This window comes from Macaca fascicularis, chromosome 9 (assembly GCF_037993035.2).
Source record: "Macaca fascicularis isolate 582-1 chromosome 9, T2T-MFA8v1.1".
Classification (NCBI taxonomy): Eukaryota; Metazoa; Chordata; class Mammalia; order Primates; family Cercopithecidae; genus Macaca; species Macaca fascicularis.
Genome location: NC_088383.1, coordinates 86813780 through 86839801, shown reverse-complemented (window position 1 = coordinate 86839801; position 26022 = coordinate 86813780). Strand labels below are relative to the sequence as shown.

The 26022-nt window shown below is 40.1% G+C and overlaps 1 protein-coding gene across 1 annotated transcript in view; it reads right to left on the bottom strand.

Moving 5' to 3' along the window:
• Positions 1–442: 442 nt before the first annotated feature.
• Positions 443–26022, bottom strand: part of CCDC6 (coiled-coil domain containing 6) — a 120806-nt gene continuing 95226 nt past the window's right edge. The window contains exons 5-9 of the mRNA XM_005565793.5: positions 24326–24486; positions 18610–18766; positions 15791–15891; positions 6171–6295; positions 443–4807 (exon numbers count right to left, since the gene is read on the bottom strand). Coding sequence (XP_005565850.2) covers positions 4613–4807; positions 6171–6295; positions 15791–15891; positions 18610–18766; positions 24326–24486 — 739 coding nt within the window. The 3' untranslated portion in view covers positions 443–4612. The remainder of the gene's footprint in view (positions 4808–6170; positions 6296–15790; positions 15892–18609; positions 18767–24325; positions 24487–26022) is intronic.

Here is a 26022-nt window from a genome sequence, read left to right as displayed (position 1 = left end):
ACCCGGGAGGTGGAGGTTGCAGTGAGCCAAGATAGCACCACTGCACTCCAGCCTGAGTGACAGAGTGAGACTCTCTCAAAAAATAAAAAATAAAAAAATAAAACTATACTAGCCCCTTTCATGCCATCATTCCTAAGTTTACTGTTTTTTTTTTCTTTTTTTGAGATGACATCTTCCTTTGGCACCCAAACTGGAGTGCAATGGTGCCATTGTAGCTCACTACAGCCTTGAACTCTCAAGGCTCAAGTGATCCTCCCACCCCAGACTCCTGAGTAGCTGGGACTACAGGCTTGTGTCACTGCACCCAGCTGTTTAAATTTACTTTCTAAGGCAGCCTTTAGAGTTTACAATTTAAGTTCGATGTCTGTCAGAAGCAACAGAGAAAAAATGTTTTTTTCGCAAAGACCGAAATGAAAAAAGGTAGGGTTTAAGGCTCAAGAGGTACATTTTAAAAAATTATCTTTATTTAGGTTTCTGATTCAGCACATGTATCAAAGACTAATCAACATAAAGGAGTAAATAAGACATTAATTGAAGTCTTACATCTCTCTAAACTCTGACCAAGAATGTCAAGATTGCCACTATTACCAGAACTCCAACCTAGTCAAGTTGTAGACAAGCTATCATGAACAACATACAGTGTGCACAGATATGCAGAGGCAAAAGGCATGCTAGCGCTTGGCTCTCCTCTTTTCCTTGTTGACATCTTTCTGTTGGACAGTCCACTTTTGCTTTCCAGGCTAAGTTCCAAATCAAGTCCAAAGAAGGCTCAGGGTCAACCTGACCAGATACTCTTCTGGAGGAATGCATTCTTAAACTGTTGTGCCTGCAACTTTGTTTTTGCCAGGATGAAGTTCAGACCGAGATGTACGATACAATCTAGATGACGGTGCAGACTAAGTCAAGAACTAAAGTTGAGCAGTAACCCGAGTTAAGGCATGAATGCACACACACACATGCACACACACAGCACCCATGCTATCAAGACACAGGATTTTTTTCAGTTGCCTCACGAGAGGCAACCTGGGCTTGGCAGTTAATGAGAACTGCTGAGCATTCCAGAAAATGCCCCCCATGACTTTATGCTAACAGCTGTGTGTATGTTTTAATCAAAAAATTAAAGAAAAACTAAAAAAAAAAAAAAAAAGAAAAAAGAAAAACCAACCAAACAACAACAACAACAAAAAACAAACAAAAAAACCCACCAAAAACCTAGAAACCCCTTAATCTCTTACAATGGCTCTTGAGCATGGAACTCATGTAGCAGCATCAATGGCTGGCTCTTTAACAATTTGGAAATAAAAGGTTGTTTTACTATGTATTTCTTTGGTAGTCATCACTACAAAGTTTTCAGTGTTGGTTACCTATAAGACAAGTACTAGACAGAAGATCAAGTTACACAGAAATATTTCTTCTGTACTGATAAGATACAAATATTGAGCTCTCAAAGCACAAGTTACTATGCTTTTTCTTGCCTTATTGGGCATTCTCTAAAAGCAAGGCTTTGTGCAGGAAAAGTTCATGTCTACCTAAGGGTGATACATGTTCTATTTTCCTACAAGTGAACAATTAACAAAAATTCACATTATCAATTGTTTCTGGTTGAATCCATTAGAAGCCAATTACAAAGGGACAGCAGCACTTGGTGTCAAAGCCACTTTCTGGTCACACATTCATTCCATGGTTGCTAGTCAGTATCTCAGGAGGTCAGAATTTAAAACTCCTTTCAGTCAACAAAGGAGTAAGTTCAATTAAAGACTTCTACTATCTGCCAAATTTCTAGAATTCTGTCTAGAGTGCTAGCATGCTTGATGAGAGAAAGCAGTTCAGAGCCCAGAGAGGTGTCAGGTATTAGGTAAGTTAATTTGGTTTTGTATAAAAGGCATGGTAATCTGGCAACAGAGTACTTATCCTATTAGCAGCACAGTGGTAGCCAAGGGTCTCTGTCTGCAAGACAGGAAAATGAAGCTACTGAAGTCCCTGTTGCTCCCGCCTGCCTGCAGGATGGCTACTGATTTTACAAAGGCCTTCTGGGAGCCAATCCAGGGCTCACCTGGGAGAGTGGGTAACAGAATGGCAGTAACCATGTTTGGCCCCCATGAGAAGTGCCTGACTGAGGGAAGTCAGCTGCCCATGGGTGAGGGGGCTCTTGCCATTATGGGCTCAGAATCTGAATCTTACTGATCCCTGGTAGCTAGACAATTGCCAAGAAATTGTCCTAGCTGGTACTACCCAAGTGTTACAGTCTCTGTATAGGGTCCTCAAACACTTTAAAGGACATGAACCATCAAATTCAAAAGAGTAGTGTTTGTTCTATCAGTTCTGAATGTCCACAGGGAGAGGCAACTAGATTTATGCGGAAAAAGTGCTGTTTGAAGGAGCTGTGTTTTCTTTTGAACGGAAGTGACTTTGGGAACCAGAACATTTCTGCAGATGTCTGAATGTCAAGAACCTATCTCTAAAAGGCATTTATCAGGAATTGTTTGCTCACTCCAAGTGCTTTTTAAAAATTCAACATATGGCAATGTTTTAATTTTTGTGCTTTCAAGAGGTAACTAAATCAATAGGAAGCTGAGGGAAGAACATTCCATTATGGACTTCCTTGTTTGGCTGCAAGACACTATCCACAGCATTGAAATCTATAATCTCATAAAAGATTCTTATAAACATCTACCATATTTCTCCTATAAGAAAAACTGAGAACTGTACCATGAAGGCAAAATGTTTGCCTACTCTCAGAATTCCTTGGAATGGCAATGTACCAGGAGGGTCAGTGAACTGTTGGTGAAAATTCCGGGTTTGACATGGCCCAGTCTGATCGTATCAAAAACCTAAAGCCTTAACGATTAAATGCCAAACTTCTTCCCTGCATCTGAGAACTGTATTATGATTATGTATATTACACATACATTCTAAATAAAATTTATATAGACCTACAGTTTCTTCCCAACAATTGAGTGATGTTCTCAGTTTGGGGGTGGAAGCAGGAAGAGGTGAAAAAATCTTATTGTTGCTTTTACTCTCAAGTTCTTAAAATGCTAGTCAAACACTATTATCCAACAAGACTTTTTTTTTCATTCTGTTAACTCTTAAATATGTATTCGAAGGCAAAAATGGAGGTTTCTATACTGTACAATATTAAATATCTACAATGTCATGGTTCCTTATTTTTAGGAGTGTGTTTAATAAAGAGTTGGCTATTAGAGATGGTTGTCACAAAACATGGACTCTTAAAAATTACTGATAAATTACTTTTCAGTTCTCTGATTATATCCAACAGATACACATTCTTGTCATAAAATATACATTCTCTAGTAAGTTATTTTCATCCACAGCATATATAAATATGCAAACACAGGTGGTAAAAATCACTTTACTACCAAAGTACAAAACAGCAACTGCTGAAAAACAAAAATTAAGATGTTGCTAGTATTAAGAAAAGAGTGACTCAGTGTTCCACTGCAAAGTGAAACCAAATGATTTGTGCTAAATGAATGAAAATAATGTATTCAGAATATACTTCTTTGTACACTGCACTTGCTTATACTGGGTGAAATGAGCAGCCATCATTGCTAATGTGCTACTTTCCTTTATACCTTTTTTCTTTTTTGCCAAGCAATACAGTATTTTCTGGCCATTATGCCAAGATATTCCGATAATGTCCATTTCAAATAGTATTTTCTAATAGTATTTTGCACCTTTAAAATATTTGTTCGAACTTTAAGAGAACACAAATGAAGAATGAAAGGGGAAGCCGCACTGTTTTTGTTACAATCATACTGCCTTCTGCAGCAGAAATCAAATAACACATTCTAATTAGCCATTGAAACCACGGGTGAGTAGGACAACATTTATCGACTCATGTTAGAGGGGGCCAGGTTAGGTAGATTAACATGAAGGATAAAAAAGAGAATCACATCTTAATATACGATAATTATCCATCCCATTTATGTGGAGAAGGTACAGCCACATGATTCATTACTTTAGGCCATCTGTTTTACAAGAGACATGGATGTCAATAATACAATGAAAATAACCTGTAAAAAGTGTATCTGTAGAAAGTTCTGTTAAACAGAAAATGTGTCTTGGGCACTGATTCATCTAACTTTCTGTTCTATACTGAAAGCCAGATTTTCAAAGGTCTCAATTGTAGTGCTGAATTACTGGTATGTTTGGTAAACACCGTTATAATGAGAGAAGAGGGTAACAACAGCTCAGTAATTTACTGCAAATTCATGGAAAAAAATATAAAAAAGATATCCCTTTTCCTTTTACAAACCTAAAAGCCAGGAGAATGAAGCTCTGGGCCAAGCAAAAATTGCACACTGCTGCTGAAATACCAAATACCGAATAGCGAAGGTTCCAGCCAGGGAATGGACGTACATGAAGATTCAAGTAAAACACTGATGGAAAAAGTCGTCTGGTTAGTGTTGTAGACCCACAACACTGGCTGCATTTCTGACAAACATTTACAACACAATGGATAGTGAAGCCTAGATAACCTCAGTGCAAATAAGTCATATCCAAATATGCCAGAGAAGGAAGCCTTTGGCGTTGAGTAGACGGCTCCATTGGATGAGTCCCAACTTGAAATTCAGACTAAGCTCATGCATTAAGGCTGGGAGGAGGGGTGCACCGAATGTTGCGAAGGAGTGGGCTGCGAGGTGGCTGCTGAGGGGACCGTGGGCTGCATGGGTGGCGGAGGTGGAGGCGGAGGTGGCTGGACTGGTGTCTGTGTGTTGGGAGATGGAGGCGGCGTGGGCCGTTTGAATTTGTCAGGACTGTTGCTTCTCCGTGGTGAAGGCCTCTGCAGAGGGGACAGGAACAGCAAGTCAGTCTAGGTACAGATGGCTCACTCTACCCAACACAGGCTGACTTGGCACTGGGACTAATCAAACACTAACCAACAAAGACAAGAAACCAGGGATTTCTTTCTTCATCCCTACTGGTTTCTGAACTAAGAATAAAATTTAAATAAGGCAGTGTTTACACTTCCACCTACGAAAAAGCTACAGAAAATGACTGCACAACTTGTGTTGAACAAATTGCTGGACTTGGGTCCTTCAATGAGAGCTGTAAAATATCCCCTTAAATCTTTCTTTCAGTGTGTGTCACCAATTCCTTCTATTGCTTATCTCCAACAAGTTGTCCATATCCTGAAAGATACAGCTCAACAAAAATGTTTCTATGTTTGAGGGCAGGCGCAGTGGCTCACACCTGTAATCCTAGCACTTCAGGAGGTAGAGGTGGGTGGATAACCTGAGGCCAGGAGTTCGAGACCAGCCTGGCCAACAGGGTAAAACCCTGTCTCTATTAAAAATACAAAAAGTAGCCGGGTGTGGTGCCATGTGCCTGTAATCCCAGCTACTCGGGAGACTGAGGCCAGAGAATCCCTTGAGCTCAGGAGGCGGATGTTGCGGTGAGCGGGCATCATGCCGCTTAACTCCAGCCTGGATGACAGAGTGAGGAAAAAGAAAAAAAGTTCCTACTTTTCCATAAAGTCCATCAAACTGGCAAAACAGCTTCAGAAATACCTTCAGTGCATTTTTAGAATAGGGTTCTTCTTTAAAATATTGGAATTTATTCTTTGAAATATGGGTATTTCTGTTATTGGAAATACCCTTAATACTCTCACTCTACTAGCTATATTGCTTATGGCTCTATTAGTCAACTATATTGCTGGCTCTAAAGAAAAAAGTCCCTTGGGTAGAGCTGGAACCAGATGCACTTAAGCTTCCTTGTAATTCAAGGAGAGAAAATTCTGAGTAACATTACAAATAAGGCGAACTTCAGGAAGAATACTGAAGGTCAGTGAACTGTGAAGGTGCGGACAATAAATATCTTTAGACACTACGGCAACCAACAATAATGCTTTATAGCAAGGAGCTGGCCAGAGTTCAATCAAAGCACTGGCCAGAGTTCAAATTATATTTCACAAAGGGGAATTTTTCATAGGAAGTGAAGTGAAAGTTTTGTCTCCTGGGAAGGATTTTAGTTTCAATACCAGAATTTGGTATCAAACTGTTTTGAAGTCTCTACAGTTTCAAGGTGAACGATGGAGGAGGCAGGAAGAAGGGCAAACGTCTAAGAGCACCGATCCTGTTCTCCGGAACACCAGTCGGTACCACTTTCAGGAGTGAAGTGCTGCTTCCTACCCTGTGGACACTTACTGTGATACCATGGGATGTTCCCATGTGCTGCACGTGAAGACCCGGGGAATTGTAATAAGACATTCCGGCTCTAGTCAGTGAAGTCGGTGGCGTGAAACCAACCGTGTGACTTGCATATGATAGACCTGAAATATAACAACAAATCAAGTATCATTTTAAGCTCAACTATCTGGTGTCTTCAACTATCTAGGAGGTTTTAAATTGCAGTAGTTCTCCATCACCCACAAAAATACAAACAGATGAAAAGAACGGTGGGCTCACTAAATGGTGTGGATAACAAGGGCAATAAAAATTAATTCCTAGGATAGAATAGAGAGCCCAGAAATCAACTCACACATATATGGTCAACTGATCTTCAAAAAGGGCACCAAGAATACACAATGAGGAAAGAGGACAGTCTCTTCAACAGATGGTGTTGGGAAAACTGGATATTAACATTAAGTGACACTGGACCTTATCTTACACTATATACAAAAGTCAACTCAAAATGGATTAAAGACTTAACTATAAGACCTTAAACTATAAAACTCTTAGAAGGAAAATAGGGGAAAAATTCCTTGACATTGATCTTAGCAATGATTTCTCGGATATGACATAGGCAACAAAAAAAAAGCAAAAACAAGCATGTGGGACTACATTCAACTAAAAAGCTCTGGGCTAAGGAAACAGTCAACAGAGTGAAAAGGCAACCTATAGAATGGGAGATGTTTGAAAACCATATACCTGGTAAGGGGTTAATATGCAAAATACATAAGTAACTCCTATGACTCAAAGCAAACAAACACACTCAAATAGTCCAATGAAAAAAATGCACAAAGAACTTGAATAGACATTTCTCTAGAAAAGATACACAAATGTGCTAATAGACATATGAAAAGATGATTATCACCACTAACCATCAGGAAAATGCATATCAAAACCACAGTGAGATATCACCTCACAACTGTTAAGTTGGCCATTATAAAAAAAAAAAAAAGAAAAGAAAAAAGATAACAAGGGGTGGTGAGGATATGGAGAAAAAATCCTTATACATTGTTGGTAGGGATGTAAAATGGTGCATCCACTATGGAAATCAGTATGAAAATGCCTCAAAAGATTAAAACTAGAAGTACCACATGATTTAGCAATCCCACTTCTGGGTATTTATACAAAATAATTGAAATCAGGATCTCAAAGAGATATTAGCACTCCTATATTCACTACAGTGTTATTCATAATAGCAAAAATGTGGAGGCCAGGCGTGGTGGCTCACGCCTGTAATCCCAGCACTTTGGGAGGCTGAGGCAGGCAGGTCATGAGGTCAGGAGATCCAAACCATCCTGGCTAACACGGCAAAACCCTGTCTCTACTAAAAAAATACAAAAAAATTAGCCGGGAGAGGTGGCGGGTTCCTGTAGTCCCAGCTACTCGGGAGGCTGAGGCAGGAGAATGGTGTGAACTCGGGAGGCGGAGCTTGCAGTGAGCTGAGATTGCGCCACTGCACTCCAGCTTGGGCAACAGAGTGAGACGACGTCTGAAAACAAACAAACAAACAAACAAACAAAAAACAAACAAATGTGGAAACAATCTCACTGTCCATCAATGGATGAGCAGATAAAGAAAATGTGGTATATATGGACATACAATGGAATATTCAGTCTAAAAAGGGGAAATCCTGCCATATGCAATAACATATATTAATCTGGAGAATATTATGCTAAGTGAAATAAGGCAGTCACAGAAGGACAAATCCTGCATGGTTCCACCTATATGAGGAGTTTAGAATAGCCAATCTCATAGACACAGAGTAGAATGGTGGTGAACTGCTACTCAGCAGGCATCAAGTTTCAGTTAAGCAAAACGAGTAAGCTACAGAGAGCTGCTGCACAACGCTGTACTATAGTTAACAGTACTGTATTATACTCTTAAAAATACGAGGATAGAACTTTTAAATTAAGAGGTCTCACCACAATAATGCTTTTTTAAAGTCAAACCCTGTCAGGAGTTCAACTGAGATTCAAGAAGGCAAAAGACATGAGAAGGAACAAGAATAAAGTGGAGAAAATAGAGCAAAGGAGTAAATATCAAATGCAAGAAAACCAGAGGTGTCAAAAATGTATCAATAATTGACCAAACTGGAGATGGATATTAAGTAGCCAAATAACTCAACCTCCTAGCAAAAAAAAAAAAAAAAAAAAGAAAAAAAAATCAAGAAGAAGATAGGGAGAGTGTGGGCATGAGTGAGTGACTGAGAGAGAGAGAGTGAGTGAGTGACTGAGAAAGAGAGAGAGAGAGTGTATGTGTGTGTGTGTCTCAGCCATAACAGCAAACAAAAACACTGGGAATGTCACAACTTGAGGATATTCAATACAAGGAATGAAAGCCCTGCCAATGTTCCCTCAAAGAACCTGGTATTTAAGGAAGAAACAACCCCCAGTCCACCATAATGTTGTGTGTAGTCTTCATCTAGGACTCCAGGATCATCTCCACTGTGTTTTTAACATCTGTATGTCCAGACTCTCCTTACTGTTAGACAGGTTTTGATTGGGGTTCATATTCTGAAAACATCTAAAAGCGATCCTCACCTACATGTGGCATGTGCAGCCCTGGTTTCCAAGAGTTAGTGCAGAAGTCACCAGCTGGTCTGGGGTATTACTTGTTTCATCACTGCACAAATGTGGCTAGCTTTCTTTACACCTTTGAGTTCCCAACATCTACCACAATACCTAGCACGGGGTAGGCTCCATACTGGCAAAGTGAAAAGGGAAAACAAAGGAGCTCTTTGGGGAAATGTGGATAGAAATCACCTATGGACAATCACTCTGAACCTACTATCAGCTATTAGAGGCCAAGCAATGTGAACTCTACTTACTGCTTTTCTGAATTACGTAAAAACAAGAAGCTGTTAAGTATGCTTTTCCATCTGTCTTTTTTGTTTCCATGACAGAGATATTCAGCCAAGCCTTCCTTTAGTTGTGCTATTATCACAGGACTTTTCTGTGCCCTCAACATCTAATACTAAAAGTTTATTTTGTGATTTGATGATCAATTAGTGATGCTTTCTATTTGACATATTTCCATTTCCAATTGTGGAGTTTTATTCACATTTACAAAATGGAGGTCCAGGATAATGGACAAGTCTTTGGGAACTAAGTGGTTGTTTAATGTGGTATTTACTGGAATCACAAGAACTTTACTCATCTGGGAAAAGAAAGAAGTTGTTTTCTTTAAAATAACATTGGAGAATAAAATCTTAATTTTATTTCATATGAAAGTGATTATATTTAAGAGAAAGGCAATAAAACATAAAAGTGGGCTGGGCACGGTGGCTCATGCCTGTAATTCCAGCACTTTGGGAGGCCGAGACGGGCAGATCATGAGGTCAGGAGTTCAAGACTAGCCTGACCAACATGATGAAACCCCATCTCTACTAAAAATACAAAAATTAGGTGGGCGTGGTGGTGTGTGCCGATAATCCCAGCTACTCAGGAGGCTGAGGCAGGAGAATCACCTGAATCTGGGAGGTGGAGTTTATAGTGAGCTGAGATCGCGCCACTGCACTCCAGCCTGGGCGACAGAGCGAGACTCTGTCTCAAAATAGTGGATCCTTGTCTCCAAATAGGGGATTCAGTTCATTTAAAAAAAATACAGTCAATTTTCTGGTATCACCGAGTTAATTTTTCTGAAGGGTAATTATGAGTATTGCCTACTTATTAAAAAAAAAAAAAAAAAAAAATCCTGGCCGGGCATGGTGGCTCATGCCTGTAATCCCAGCACTTTGGGAGGCTGAGGCGGGTGGATTACTTGAGGTCAGGAGTTCGAGACCAGCCTGGCCAACATGGTGAAACCCTGTCTCTACTAAAAATACAAAAATTAGCCAGGCGTGGTGGTGCATGCCTGTAATCCCAGCTACTGGGGAGGCTGAGGCAGGAGAACTGTGTAAACCCAGGAGGCGGAGGTTGCACTGAGCCAAGATTGTGCCACTGCACTCCAGCCTGGGTGACACAGCAAGACTCTATCTCAAAAAAAAAAGAAAAAAAAAAATCTCCTTCTCTAGCTGTTATCAAGACTTCTGCATTTGGCTTCAAACTATATTCTGATGCTCCAGGTCAGTGGTTCTCAACAGTGAATATCAAAGTTCTGCTTGCCTTATCCCAAACCAATGAATCAGACTCTCCAGGGAGCTGGACCCCAGGGCAGCTGTGAAGAGAACCACAGTGATTTTATTGCTCTTGATTCAGACCTCCATGCCTCTGTTAATGGTGTGCCCTAGCCTGAGAATGTCTTCTTTACCATAGCTTCTTCCTGTTCCCAGTGCCAATCAGCACCTCACTCATCCTTTGCAGAAGGCAAGGACCACAGAGTCTGGAGCCAGACTATGTTGGATCCTAGCTCTGACACTTGGCACTAAGTAGACAAGTTCCTTAATCTCATTGTGCTTTAGATTCCTGAGCTGTTCAATGGGAATACTGTAGCTACCTTGCAAGGTTGTCATGAGGATGAAATGAGATAATATCACAAAATGCTTCCAGAGTGCCTGGCAAAAGTAAGGTCTGATATGCTTTAGTTCATTAACTCCTCTCAAAGCCCATCTCAAAAGCTCTCTAAGCTGGTCACTCTCTCTTCTTTGAACCTCTTTTTAAACTATTTTGCCTTGGGTTCAAAAAAATTATTATTATAACTTTTTATTTGAAATAGTTTATAAGTCACAAGAAACTGCAAGAATATTACACGGTTCCCACGTTGTCTTTCACTCAGCTTCCCTTGATGATACCCTATATAACAATAACACATTGTCAAAACTAGGAAATTGACATTGGTACAATACTAGTTACTAAGGTACAGACTTGGTTCGGATTTCATCAGCTTCCATGTGTGCTCTTTGTGTGCCTATGCATGTGTACAGCTCAACCATCCTTCTCCTAATCTTAACCTAGCAATGACTGATCTGTTTTCTATCACTATAATTTTGTCACTTTGCAAATGTTGTAGAGATGGTATCTTATAGTAGGTAACCCATTGATATTAGGTCTTTTCATTCAGTTCAATGCCCCTGCAATCCACCCAAATTGTTCTAAGCGTCAATAATCTGTTTATTGCTGAACAGTATTCCATTGAATAGACATACTGCCATTTGTTTAACTACATAACTTTTTAAAGGGTATAAAATATACACAATTCATGCAATTTATTACATTTAGCCTTGTATTAAAGTTTTTTTTTTTTTTTTTTTTTTAAACTTACTTCTATAGGCCCTGCTGTTGATTACAAGCTCTTAGAGGTTGGAAACCATGTACTATTGATTTTTGTTTTTCCTTAAGTTCTAATTATCATGCATCTTCACCCTCTGACCCAGGAATACAATAAAGGATAACCCCTCCCCACCAAAACCTAAGTTGACATTGCCAAACCACAAACACCAGCTTACTAAGTATAGTCCTATGGTTTTATATCAAGTCTTTGCTGCAATAAACTTCTTTTGCTTTGATACGGAAATGTATTAACAAAAGCCAAAATTCTAAGATTTATTTCACTGTCAAGACTGCAAATTTAAAAAATGATTAATTAAAAGCGACTCATGACTGAGAAAACACATTAAGCAATATAAAACAAGACACAAAAGCATTTCATAATATGTATGGAACCAACTACCTGAAGGAAAATTGCAAGGGGTAGGATAGGAGACACCTGAAAACACTAAAACATTAACACTGCCTTTGGATGAAAGAATTCTGGATTTTATTTCTGGTTTATTATACCCTTCTGACTGCCCCAAGTTTTTTTTTGTTTTGTTTTTAGACGGAGTCTCACTCTTTTGCCCAGGCTGGAGTGCAGTGGCGCGATTTCGGCTCACTGCAAGCTCTGCCTCCAGGGTTCATGCCATTCTCCTGCCTCAGCCTCCCAAGTAGCTGGGACTACAGGCACCTGCCACCATACCCGGCTAATTTTTTGTATTTTTAGTAGAGACAGGATTTCACCATGTTAGCCAGGATGGTCTCAATCTCCTGACCTTGTGATCTGCCTGCCTTGGCCTCCCAAAGTGCTGGGATTACAGGCGTGAGCCACTGCGCCCAGCCCCCAAGTTTTAATATATCTTTGCTAAAGAAAAAAAAAATTGTGGAAACAAATTAAAGGCAGGCACCTTTTCTTCCTATTTGACACATACAAGTTATATATGAAAACATCTTCCTTGTTAAAATTCAAACAATTTAGATACAATATCCTCTTTAACTCTATCTGATCTGGCTGCTGTCCCTACCACTCCATCACAAACTGCTCTAGCTAAGGTCAGCGGTGAGTTCTGTGCTGCCAGTCGCCATCACAGATCTCCACTCCTAATTTTACTTGACCTTGCAGCTGAACAATCCCTTCTTGGTGAAATTCTTTGCCTTGACCTCAGTGACATCATATATCAATTTTCTTTCCACTTTTCTGGTAGCAACTTCCTAATCTCCTTTGCCAGGTTTTCATCTTATACTTGACCTCACAGTCACATAGCCCACATTTAAGGAGTAGAGTTATTTCCACCTCCTTGAGGATGGAATATCTACATATATTATCTGGAATGCTCTCCATGAGGATTTGTGTCTTCTCCCTTATTTATTTCGTCATTTATTCATATCAGTATGGACTTTGGATATTTGTTTGATATTTGAATTAGATTTTATTATGTTAAATAATGTTATAATATAGTAATTAATACTGCTCAAATTGTTCCAGTTTTGGTGTCTGGGAGCTCCTGTATCCTTCTGACATACCCTCATCACTTTGTTGCCTGGGCACTTCTTTACTCTTTTGCACTACAAGATATCTCACCCAGCTCATCTCATACATTCTGTGCCCCAGCTCTAGAAATATTCATTTCTCCAAATAGCTCTAGTTCTTTCAATTGGCGAAAGGAATTCGAAACCATTATCTGCGGGGTATGTTCATTGCTATGACGGTGCAGACCTATTTTTTAGATCTCATTATCGCCTATCCTTAATTCAGACACATCAAAACAGGCTGAGAATGTCCTTTATTACACTGCATAAAATGATGGACAACCTGAAAAGATAACACTCTTCTTATATATAATTCATAAAAGCAGTCCAAATATAATAAAGATGATACTCTTTCTTAGTTTTAGGCTACATATTTTCAAGTACATTTTCAATATGTAATTTCCAATACTTCAACAAGTTAGTGAAAACACGAGATTTCCAACGTCAACCAGAAAGGGAGGAAAATTCAGAGCCAATATGTTTAAAATGGAAATGAATGCTATTCAAACAGCGTATTTCCACTAAGGAAGTGATTAGATATTCTTAATACTCAGAGCCACAAATGTTTCCAATAAAAACTAATGTGAAAAGAAAACTGGAATATTCAGATTTTGGTGATCTACTACCGCTATGTATAGCACTACAATGTACTAGATCAGAACAGAGTAATTCTGCTGCCAAATAGATACAATCTCCTTTGGTGATGTTATAGAATTTAAAATAGGATAAAAATATTCTCATTTAGGCTAGCTGTAAGGAAAAAATCTGGGTGTTACTTATGACATAGTTTAAGAAAAGTCAAGGCCGGGCGCGGTGGCTCAAGCCTGTAATCCCAGCACTTTGGGAGGCCAAGACGGGCGGATCACGAGGTCAGGAGATCGAGACCATCCTGGCTAACACGGTGAAACCCCGTCTCTACTAAAAAATACAAAAAACTAGCCGGGCGAGGTGGCGGGCGCCTGTAGTCCCAGCTACTCGGGAGGCTGAGGCAGGAGAATGGCGTAAATCCGGGAGGCGGAGCTTGCAGTGAGCTGAGATCCGGCCACTGCACTCCAGCCTGGACCACAAAGCGAGACTCCGTCTCAAAAAAAAAAAAAAAAAAAAAAAAAAAGAAAAGTCAAATAGCTTACCTATCCAAGCAAGCCTCACACTTGATGTAGGTACAGGCACAGTGAAAGTAAAAATTACGTAAATAGAGTAAGATTTTTCTGAAGAATCTTTGTTAAAATATAAGGAATATTCCAAACCAAGGTCTGACATTCGTTCTTTTTCTTTTCTCAACGATTGCAACAATCTTTTTAATCAATCGGAAATTACATGCCTCAAAGGCTTTAGGTTTAAATAAATCAAACAGGGTATTAAATTATATTTAATATGAATCAGCATCACTATCACAAAATAATGAAATAATCCTCCATTTTACTTCTTCCTGACTCACGACTTCCTTTTACATCAATAAATCAAAAGGCCAAAAGGACCTTTATCACGGTAATGAAACCCAAGTGCTATTTTGGGAAAACTGAGAGGCAGCTAGAAGAGAAGCTTCTGAAGAGAGATTTAATGGCACTGGAGGGTGGAAGAAACAGGTTTGGGAACATCCTTTTGGCAAGAACAAGTTGTGATGATCGCGCCACTGATCTCTGATAGAAAGTCCTTCTGCTTTGCAATCAGCATCTTTACCCCTGCCTCACACCAGAGAGCACACTGGCCCATCGGTACGAAGGCGGCCTCCCTCTGTACTAGACTTTTGACTTTTATCTTTTGATTGCCTCTTTAAATAAAAAAAAAAAAAAAGTTAACGGCAGCACAGTGCTGTGAACTTTTGTTATCCTGATGCAAAGCTGTTTCACTTTATAAAAACTTTATGCTGCCATCCTTCAAAGCAGTCATCCCACTCTATTCTGCTGCAAAACTCTGCCTCTGTCACCCTTCCCTCCACACTTTTCTCCCAACTCCATTGAAAATCTGCTTACCAGCAAGCCAAAGAAAATCAGTCTCATTATTTTGGTAACAAGACGCGATTCTTTGGCCCATCACCTTTTTTTTTCTCCCCCTATTCCACTGGCCACCCACTCCACCCTCTGCTTCCTCTTTCTCTCTCACTGGATCAGTTACTTGTCTTCCTGGCCTGAGAGCCCCACGCTGTGCTGGTACTGAGCCACAGAGCTCAGGAAAGAGTTTCTGGGGTCAGATGGAGACAAGCAAGCCTTTGAGGGAAAGGCTGTGAGGGCAAAGCCAGAAGCAGACAGAAGTTCATTCCTGACAGAAGTTTGTTCCCTCTTCTGCAGCCTGCCTACTAGGGCCAGGTCCCACTCACCAATCAGTGGAAATATCAGGAGGCAGCTCATGCTAGAAAGAACACATAGGCTTTGTAAACAGACAGGCCCTGCCTTGCCCCTTTCTGGCTGTGTAACCAGTAGTGACCCTCTGAATTGCTGGTTCCTCATTTTAACATGATGCCTACATTAATTATTCTGAGGACAAAAATGAGATTAATGTATGTGGAATATTGTAAAAGAACCCGTAAAAGGTGTGCTATGATGCATCTTGGAAATCTACCTAAGGCTTTTTTGTCTACCCATCAGCACTGAAAATCAGAGTCAAAGACATTCTTCATTTTAAAAAGGTGTTTTAAAGTCAAATTCCTTTTAGATTAAAAAAAAAAAGAAGAAGAGAACCACCAGCTGACACTATAGCATTTATGCTCAAAATTTTCAGACTCTTAGCCTTGAGAGTGATGAGTTTTTGATGTTTTTGAAAAAGACATGATTATCATCTGTTTCCAAGGTTTTTATCCACTAGAAGGGAGAATAGTCACAGTTGCCTATTCAATGTACCAGGAATCAGTCACCAAAATAGCCAAAGACATATGCTCACCAGGTGATATAGGCCTGCTTGAACTCGGAGAAGGCGTGTAAGGGATCGGGCTGGACACAGTGCGAGGTCTTAATCCTTGTGCTGACATCTCATTAAAATACCTAAGAGGAGAGAGGAGGAAATGATAAAACCCCCTGTATTTAAATAGTCCTTAAGAAAGTTTTTAGGAGAAAATGTTTGGGGTTCACACCTTGAGGTCAAAATCCTGAATGTTTAGATTGATGTTATAGTTAGAAGGCAATTATACAATGGACTCCTGAGTGACACCACTCTGCTGTTTGACAAACCTCACTCAAGGGGTACCGGTTGGGAGATCTAGGATGTTTTAGCTCAGGATAGAAGCCAGGTGAAAGAGGTGCACCACACCACAGAGAGGACCAGTTTTTCCTCCACCACACAACAGCTATGCTGGAATTCACCTCCACCGTCCCAAGAGTTACAAAGATATTCACGTGTTAGTGCCTACATTTACATTGTTATTTGAAACTCAAAACCAAGCAAGCCCTCTGAGATTTATGTCATAAAATTAAAGCCTACAGATACTTATTCCTGTGAACTGAGTATCAACTGTTTACAAGCAAGTCCTGCTTAACAGACAGACAGTCACACACTAGGATTTAATGAGACTTGAGTACTGAACACCTACAGCAGGTCATGCTTAGCCACACCATGCTGAGTCTGCCTTTTTCCTGGATTCAGAAGTCACATCAGACCCGAAAATGCTGAAGTGTGATCATCAGGAACATCAGCTTACGCTCTGTGAAACGAGCACGGAGCGCTGACGAGGAGAAATTTCTGCTTGAGAGACTTCCTGATAAACCATCCTGCGCGAGCAACCCACCCTAGTGGCAACAGGTGGAACTTCTTGTACTCTACACATCCACTAGTAGACAAGAGGCATCTTGTGGTCTCTTAAGTGCTGGACCATTTTCCTTCTCCCAAATGTAGTATCATTGTTCCTAGTAGGGGAAGTATTTATTGGGCAGCTGTGGATAATCTGACCTACAAAAGGTAGGGCAAACTTTCTGAAATGAATACCGGTTCTGGAAAAAAATATTTATCTGGAAGGCTGAAACTGCTTCACTAGTGACACTGCAGTCAGAAGACATTATTTCCTCAGAGTGTATCTTACCCCAAACTGGGTCCCAGATGCTATATATGATCTGTATCTGAAGGTAGTTAATAAGCTATTTAGTATTCTAGCTGGCAGTTTTAGTCAAATAGTTCTTAAGGGATATAGATTTTAGAAAGAATAGGGAACTGTAGTTTTATAAGGCAAAGTTTTGAGAAAGAATAATCTTTTATTATTTCCCAATGAAGAGGTATATACATAGGTATTTAAAATAGGATAACCTGTTATTGTTTTCCTTTTTTTCTCATTATAAAAATATAGACTTTCATTACAGATAATCTTAAATTTTTCTTTAAACAATAATGTCACTGTCCACAGCAAACTGATCAACAGCGTTGTTAGTCCTCTAAATATATTCCATAACAGAAACAGAATGCGGATGTGCTAACATTGTCTGTATGTTTCAGACAGCTTGTATTGGCATCAACAGACAGTACTACTTGTCACAGCCATGAGTAGCCCTGGTTTCAGACACCGAATGCCCAGTCCTGCTGGAGGGACCCCCAAGAATACTCAGTCTTACCTCTCACACTAAGATATGGCCCATGTAATGCCAGGACATCCCTGATCCAGAAGAGATAATTTCCTTGCAGAAATGTAATTCTCTAACTTCTGGGTTTCTCCACAGATTAAACATTTTTTTCCAATTATATTTGTTTGTTTTCTTTTTTTTTTTTTTTTTTTTTTTTTTTTGAGACAGAGTCTCGCTCTGTCACCCGAGCTGGAGTACAGTGGCCGGATCTCAGCTCACTGCAAGCTCCGCCTCCCGGGTTTACGCCATTCTCCTGCCTCAGCCTCCCAAGTAGCTGGGACTACAGGCGCCCGCCACCTCGCCCAGCTAGTTTTTTGTATTTTTTAGTAGAGACGGGGTTTCACCGTGTTAGCCAGGATGGTCTCGATCTCCTGACCTCGTGATCCGCCCGTCTCGGCCTCCCAAAGTGCTGGGATTACAGGCTTGAGCCACCGCGCCCGGCTTATATTTGTTTGTTTTCTTACCACTACCTTATCCCAAGTTTAGAGAGGAGGAAGAGGGAGGAGAACTGGATGAGGCACAAACACTTGAGACCATTTCTGCTACTTAACCAAAGGATGGGTCTCTCATTCCAGATCACTCACAGTGGGGCAATGAGGGGATTCACTGCTTAGGTTTGAACAGATGAATACAATCCATTAGTTTTATTTTTTTTTTAAGTGGCTACAAAACGGCTCAAAAGTTATCAAGTGTGTTAAGACAAGTCCTGGGGATTTCAACAACCTCCACCTGTGTCCCTGCTGATTCTTTTCAACCTATAAATGCACTGTTTTCCTCGAGCTGCACTATAGCTTGCTTTATCCTTGTACAGTACAGGAATTAATATGTGCCCATGCTTTAAACAGATATAACACTGGATTAAACTAATTCAACAACAAATGCAAACTCTGCTCCTTCTCTAATATAACGCTGTCTCCATTTCTCTCCCCACCAAATAATTTTAGAGGTGATTTTTTTCATCTTCTTGTGTTTAAGGAAAATGTTCAATCTTTATCCCATTCTCAGCATCTGTTATAATGCAGTGGCATTCATTAGCACAATAAATACATATTTAAGCTATCCCCTTATACACCTAACAGGATACCAAAGAAAACCCCTGTAGAACCTGGGTTTTATTTTTTAAACAAAAACAAGGCTCATAGGACATGCACACACCTTTCGTCATCCATTTCTAAGCTGGACTCACTCTCGGAGAGCTGTCGACAGAGGGCTTCTCTTCTCTCCATCTCCCTCTGCAGCTTCCTCTGCAGCCTCAAGTTCTCTTCCCTCATGTGACGTTCCTCCTCCAGATACTGTGCCATTTTCTCTGAATCTGAAAAGTCAGAGTTTTCAATTAAACCATGTTTCATGCAATCATATCCAAATCTGAAAAAAGGAGACTTCAGTTCAGCCCCTATGCCACAGACAGAGTGAATTGTTACAAGATGGTCTTTCTGGTCGGATATGGTGGTTCACATTTGTAATCCTGGCACTTGGGGAGGCTGAGGAAGGTGGATCGCCTGATGTCAGGAGTTTGACACCAGCCTGGCTAACATGGTGAAACTCAGTCTCAACTAAAAATACAAAAATTAGCCGGACGTGGTGGCAGGCACCTGTAATCCCACTGGGAGGCTGAGGCAGGAAAACTCCTTGAACTCGGGAGGTGGAGGTTGCAGTGAGCCAATACTGAGCCACTGCACTTCAGCCTGGGCAATATAGCAAGACTCTGTCTCAAAAAACAAAGAAACAAAAAAGATGGTCTTTCTCATTCTCTTGCACATAGATGAGATATGGATTTAAAGTTTATCTCAAGTATAAAAGTTTACCAATGATTTGCATTTAGAAAAAAATATAAAAGGCAGTGTTGGCAGGTTAGGCATTGTCAGTCCCCCTCATTTGCTTTCTAAAGTGCTTTAAGTAGACGAGGAAATGGTGGAATTGTAGCTGAGTCTACAAGTAGCCACTACCAGAGCTCTTCTCTACATTGCTGGAGCTGGGAAAGGAGGGAGGCCCAGATTCTGCCCACGGGCAGACCTCAATTTGGCTGCCTCTCAACTCCAGACACAGCGAGCCGTCTAGGGGAACCTGTGACACCTGCTGGCATCCCCGCTGTGCACAGCGGTGGTGGCACACCAAGAACCACTGTACTAGAACACATGTGATAACAGTTAACATTCTTTTCATGAGAATAGACATTGACATAGTAAACCAGAAAACTTTAGATTAATATTTCCAAGTCTAATTTGTGGTATGTGTGTGGCTGTCTGTCACCCTGTCTCACGCACATGCTACGACAGAGGGCAGGTGAAGACCTGTATATAGCTGGCACCTCTTGGGATGGCATCTTGCTTATGACAAATACCCTTTCCTCAGGAGCTCTCCCACAAATCCAGGTCTCTGCTACAGCACCCATCTCCCAGGACAGAGCTGACTAGCTCCCGGACTAGATGTTGGACCCAGGCTGAGCCACTTAGACCACCTCTCCCAGGAATCTGAAATGGGGAACTGACATCTTTACGGGGATCCATCTTTAGCTCCTCCAGCTAAGTTCCCTGGAGCCATCAAAACTCTTGTCCTTCTGAGGTTATTCTTCACAAGATTCTGTGCCATACTCCGCAACCTTCCAAAAAAAGAAAAACACGTCTTCCTTCCTCTTTTGACAACCTCCCCGCCGCCCCCATTCCTTTCTGGTTTATCTCACGCAGAATCTGCTACCAAGTAACCGGAATTATCTAATACAAAATGTGGTGTCTACCCATCTTCTTGCTTCATTTCTTTTCCTTGTCTTTGTCAATGAACTTGGGAAAAGTAAAATCTCCATATACTTATCTTTTCTGAAAAGCAGTTACAAATTCAGAGTGGCCATAAGCACATCTAAGAGAGTTTCCTGTAGGCTGCTGTTCCATATTGTCAGTTCGGTCCAAATTTAGGGAAGAAGGAAGGAGCTGTATGCCACATTGAGCATTTTTCTCCCACAGACTGACTCTATTTCAACTCTCAATGCCCATCAAATTAGTTTTAGTTTTAAGCAACTCTACAAAAGTCTGACATTTTAGCCAATAAATACTTCTGATAAGTATTCAATGGTTTCCAAGACAGCATCATTACAGAATATACAAAAGCTCTTGAATATCCTTATTTTAGAAATTCAAATAAAAATATCAAAATTATTAAACACTATTACGTGCACTAAACACTAAATCCCTTGGCTGTTTCAACACAGCCAGAAACCCTGCTGTCTAATCCAGACACAAAAATCTCTTTAATTGAAGGCATGCTGGGAAAATATTTACAAAGTACACTTTTAATATAGACGACTAAATTATTTCATCCCAAATATGCAAGCATGCAGAATTTTTCACTTAGCTCTACAGGAAACAAAAGATTGACCCCTTGGAGTATTTGCTGTTTCTAGAACTAGAAGGGTGACTGTCAGAGCACGCTGACCTTCTTTTCCATAATAGGAATCTTATAATGCCTTTTACAGGAAAGGTGCTGGAGACTGCCATGGAATCCTTTGCAGAATTAACGATTAGTGAGGCTCCAAGAACAATAACCAGAGAACACTGTCTTTCAAAGAAAATGATTGCAATCCTTTAGCACTGGGGTGGCCGGGGGTGGGGGGGTTGGGAACTCAGCAGGGGGATCCTTAAACAATATATCTATAGATAAGAATGTCCCCTGCAGTGACTGGCTGGGAAGACTTCCTGGCAGTTCAGCAATTGACCTAGAAGACAGAGGCACAGAGAAGGCACCAGGCCCAACACCTCTTGGTGTCACAGACTCATACACAGAAGGTTGTCACCAGAGCATTCCTTGGCTGCCCCCTGCTGGCACACAGCATCACCTGACTGGATCTGTTCCTATGAGTCCTCCTCCTTCCTCTTGCACACAGAGCTCCCTAGTACTTAGGGGCCACAGCTTGTATCTCCCCAGGTCTACAGCCATCTCCCAATATAGTAGGCCCTCACTTAACATCATCCACAGATCCTTAGAAACTGTGACTTTAAGTGAAACAACATATGTATGCCACAGGAACTTAACTCTTCTTTGTATCAGTAAGCCTATGGTAAAATTGGTTTGGTTATACAGTAAGTTGTTTCACTTAAAGTCTCAGTTTCCAAGAACCCAAGGATGATGTGAAGTAAGGATTTACTCTATTTAGTCAAAGATGGTGTGAACTGAGGATGACTTCCACAAAGATTCCAAAGAGGTGGCTCCCAAATGATCCAAAGGTCTGCATGGCTTGCATTCCCTTTCAAGTTCATGGTTAGGAAATACCAGTGCCCAGACCATACCCCAAGCCCATTAAGTCAGAATTCCAAGGATAAGTCCTAGCCACTGATCTATCAAAAGCTGGCCAGGAGATGCCAACATTCAAACATGACTGAGAACTGTTGAGAGAGACGTTCAAGTTCAGATGCAGTCAGGCTTGGAGGATGAGGAGCCACCTCCCACAGCTGCATCCAAAAGAGACCCAGGTCATCTAACCTAAGGAGAATGCAAGGAATGGATGATGAAAAGTCATTAACACATCCTTTAGGCCCAATCCAATCACTGCAAGCAGCTAAGTGCCACTGCTGCTTCTTTAGTTCAGCTTTCTCTGTCCTCACAAAATCGGAAATAGCACTTACAAATGCCTCTGTTAGTATCTGCAGTCTCTTCAGAGGCTAAACAGTGCAGTATGGAGACAGTAGTAAGCATAAATTCTCCCCAAATTCCTTCTAAAATTTTTGCTAGGGGCACAATGGAGCAGTATAAATGAGGAGGAAAAATGCAAACTGACAGCACTGGAAAGAGTTCAGGAAGGTGCTGAAAGATATTTGTGTACTCACATGGTAAAAACTCAAAAATCTTAAAATAATTAATATTTCATAACTATTTGATATATCTCATTTGATTTTCACTGAATGAACACACATAGTAATTATCAACCTGAGGTTCACATCAGGATTACTTATACATATACTTTTAATATGCCCCTTTTTTACTCCATGGAGTAAGCCCAGAAACCTGTATGGTGCTAGAATCATGATTCTCTAAAGATGTCCACATGCTAATCCCCAAAACCTATAAATGCTACTAACCTCACTTGACAGAAGGGCCTTCACAGAAGTGATTAAGTTAAGGTGCTTCAGATGGGTAGATTATCCTAGATTATCAGAGTGGGCCCAACATAATCACAAGGATCCTAATAAAGGGAGGCAGGGGAATCAGAGTGAAAAGAAGATGTAACAACAGAGGCAGAGGTGGGGTGGTACGATTGCAAGGAAGGGGCCACGAGCCAGGGAATCCAGGCAGCCTCTAGAGCTGGAAAAGGCGAGGAAACAGGCTCCCCAACAACCTCCAGAAGGATGGCCGCCCTGATGACACCCTGATTTTAGCCTAGCGAGTCCCATCTTAGAACTGTAAGATGGTAAGTTTGTATTGTTTTGAGCCTCTAGGTTTGTGGTAATTTCTAATAGCAGAAATAGCAAAGTACCACACCATATTTCTCAAAGGCTCCAAGGATGATGCTGATGCACCATCCCAGATGCTCCACGGCACAGGAATTTGTAAGGAACTTCAGAGAAGAAAACAAAGGTAAGAACCACTGAACTTTTTAAAATGCATATTCCATGTGGCCCAACAAATCCACTTTCTGGAATCCATCCTGAAGGTGTTCTTGCACAGGTATCAAACATGTGTACAGAAATGTTCATTGTGGTTGTAGCATAGCAACCAAAAAAGGGCCACTGGTATGGAACTAGTTGAATTATGGCATATCCATACAATCAAATACTATGCAGCCTTTAAATAAGGGATGAAGGCAGCTTTGTGTGTATCGGCAGGGGAAAAACTACAATGCATAGTAAGTGAAAAAAGAAAGGTGTAAAAAGGAGTGTGTTCATTGTGTTACTACAGCTGTCCCTCAGAACCTGTGACTCCCAAGTATATCAATATGTGTGCATACTCAGGTCCCACAGTCAGCCCTGAGGAACCCACAGATAGGAAAAGTCAGCTTTCCACACCTACAGATTTGACATCCCATGAATATTGTATTTTCCATCCATCTTTGGTTTTGGATGCAGAACCTCCAGATATGAATGGACAACTGTATTTATTGAAAAACAAATTCCACAATATAAGTAAACTAGCACAGTTCAAACCCATGTTGTTCAAGGGTCAACTGTATTTGTATAAATAAGTTTACATACAAATATATCTGGAAGAATACAGTACAAATGTATAAATTGTGGGAATAGGGTGGCTAGAGACTAGGAATGAGAGGAAGACACATTTTTTTCACTGCATACCTTTCACTGAATTATCTGTTCAAAAAAAATTTGAACAGCCAAAAACAAACAAATAGGAGAGCCCAAGAAACTACACAGGGACCTAATCAAGTATTCAGAAATCTAGTCCTTTAATTTTTCAACATCTTAGCCTCTTCCAAAATATTAAGTATACATTTCAAAAGCATTTACTCTTCAAATAGCATGAACAAATGTCAGCTAAGGTTGAATGTAGTAGTAAGGAAGGTAAACTACTCTCTGCCTTAATATTTTGAAAGTGCTTTGAGGTCTGCTGCAATATTTTTGTCAGCACAATCCTAGAGATAAACATGGCAGAGAAGATTTAAAATGTTACCTGTGATCCTGGATGTTGCTGAAATTACTTGAATTATTTTCTGGAAGTATTCTAAATGGTTTTGTTCTCCCCTACTATAACACTCAAAAAAAAAAAAAAAAAAGAATCCATTCCAGGATAATAAACTTAGGTAAACATGCATCAGTAATATATGAATTTAATTATTGCATAGTCAATGGTAATTCAATATTCGTAATACCCTATATTTGGTAAAGTTATTAATTCTACGGGCATAAAACTAGTGAAACCAGAGGCTACGTACGCTGTAACTGAGCGGCTCTTAGTTGTTTCTTCAGCCGTTCCACTTCATTCTTTAAAAACCTGATGTGACGCATCATATTTTCTGGAGAATCAATCTCCATGGAGATATCTCTAGGCGATGGTGGAGCAGAGACAGGCTGGTCTAATTTTTCTTGCAGGATTCTTCATTGAAAAGAAAAATTTCAACAATGACAAACAGTTTTCCTTGAAAAGACAAAACAACACACTAGCTGGCAGGTTTGTTTTGAAAGCAAGCTCCTGTTTACTGCCAGAATTCACAGGGTTGCTTAATTCCTCTGCCCATTTTACATCAAACTTCTGGTTGCTCTTATCTGGTATCTCAGGCCAAAGGGCAGAGCTGATTCTAATCTCCTTTTTTCCTTTTAAATGACTACTGGTAATTAAACAATACTGAAAAGTCTTTATTTAACATCTGGATCTAATAATTATGCCTGGAATACAGTATGCACTTAGAATTATCTGCTGACTCAATGTTCAACTTCTTGGGTTTAGTGCATGAAGATGCTGAGGAAATTCCACTTTCTTATCTTCTAAGATACTATGAATCTCCTTGGAGGGTAAAGTAACATAGAGACTCAACTTCTAAAATTCCCTCCTGCAAAACTAATTGTAAGGGCATGGCAAACTGGACTAGGTGCCCTTTGCTTTTGGGCACAGCAAAGGTAAAAAGTTAAAAACAAAACCAGAATTATCAGGTTAATAATTAAAAGTGCCACCTTCTTTACCAATTATTTTTATGTTGAATGATGATATTCAATAGCTTTGACCTACAAAATGAAAACTTCCATACTGTTCAATCCAATAATTTGGCACTAATACATGTAAAACCTCCAACTGCCTTCTACAAAGTCTTCCTTTGGCAACAGATCTCTAAATCCCTTTCCATAGCTGCTGGGGTTTTTGTTTTGTTTTTACTTTGTACCTTTGAGTTTTTCCAAGAGCAAACTGAGTTACCTCCATCCAGGTCTACCCTTGAGAAAAATAGTGTGTTAAAATATTATAATGGTTCCTGCATTTATTACATAGAATGACTTTTCATAATTCAACTTGTTACTGTTGCTACAATAATACGTATCAGCAAAGCAGAGTGGATATGATTATACAAGTATTTCTTATAGATATAGCTCTAATTTTCACTTTTCTTAAAGCTATGTGGTATGCCTATATTTTGCAAATGTAGACATGAACTCAAAACAATTACAAATATGCATCCAAACCAAATACTTAAGGAGGAAAGACTCTGGGTAGCAAACAAAAGATCTTGGTGAAATGGATTAATGACCATTTTTTAAAAACTCACTTTTTACACCCATACACACATTCCACATACAGAATCTTCTTCCCATTCTTACACGCCCTGCCCCATACACTCCCATAGTACTCAGTGCTTGAAAACAAGGGCCTAACTATCTTGCACAAAGGGGTTTAAGAAATGTTTGCTGTTGAGTGACATTCCACTTGCAAGTATATACATTTTACACAAAGAATTCTAGTCTTAAGTATGTAAAGGTATTTCTTTACAGTAGGCTTTAAAACAATTTTACTATTAAAATCTCAGGCTTCCTAATAAAGTAAATGCCAGAGATGTATAAATAATAGTACATAGTATACCCTATATACTTTAGAAAACAATTGAGGAAGCCAGTTCAATAAGGTGGAAAGTTGAAATTGCAACCA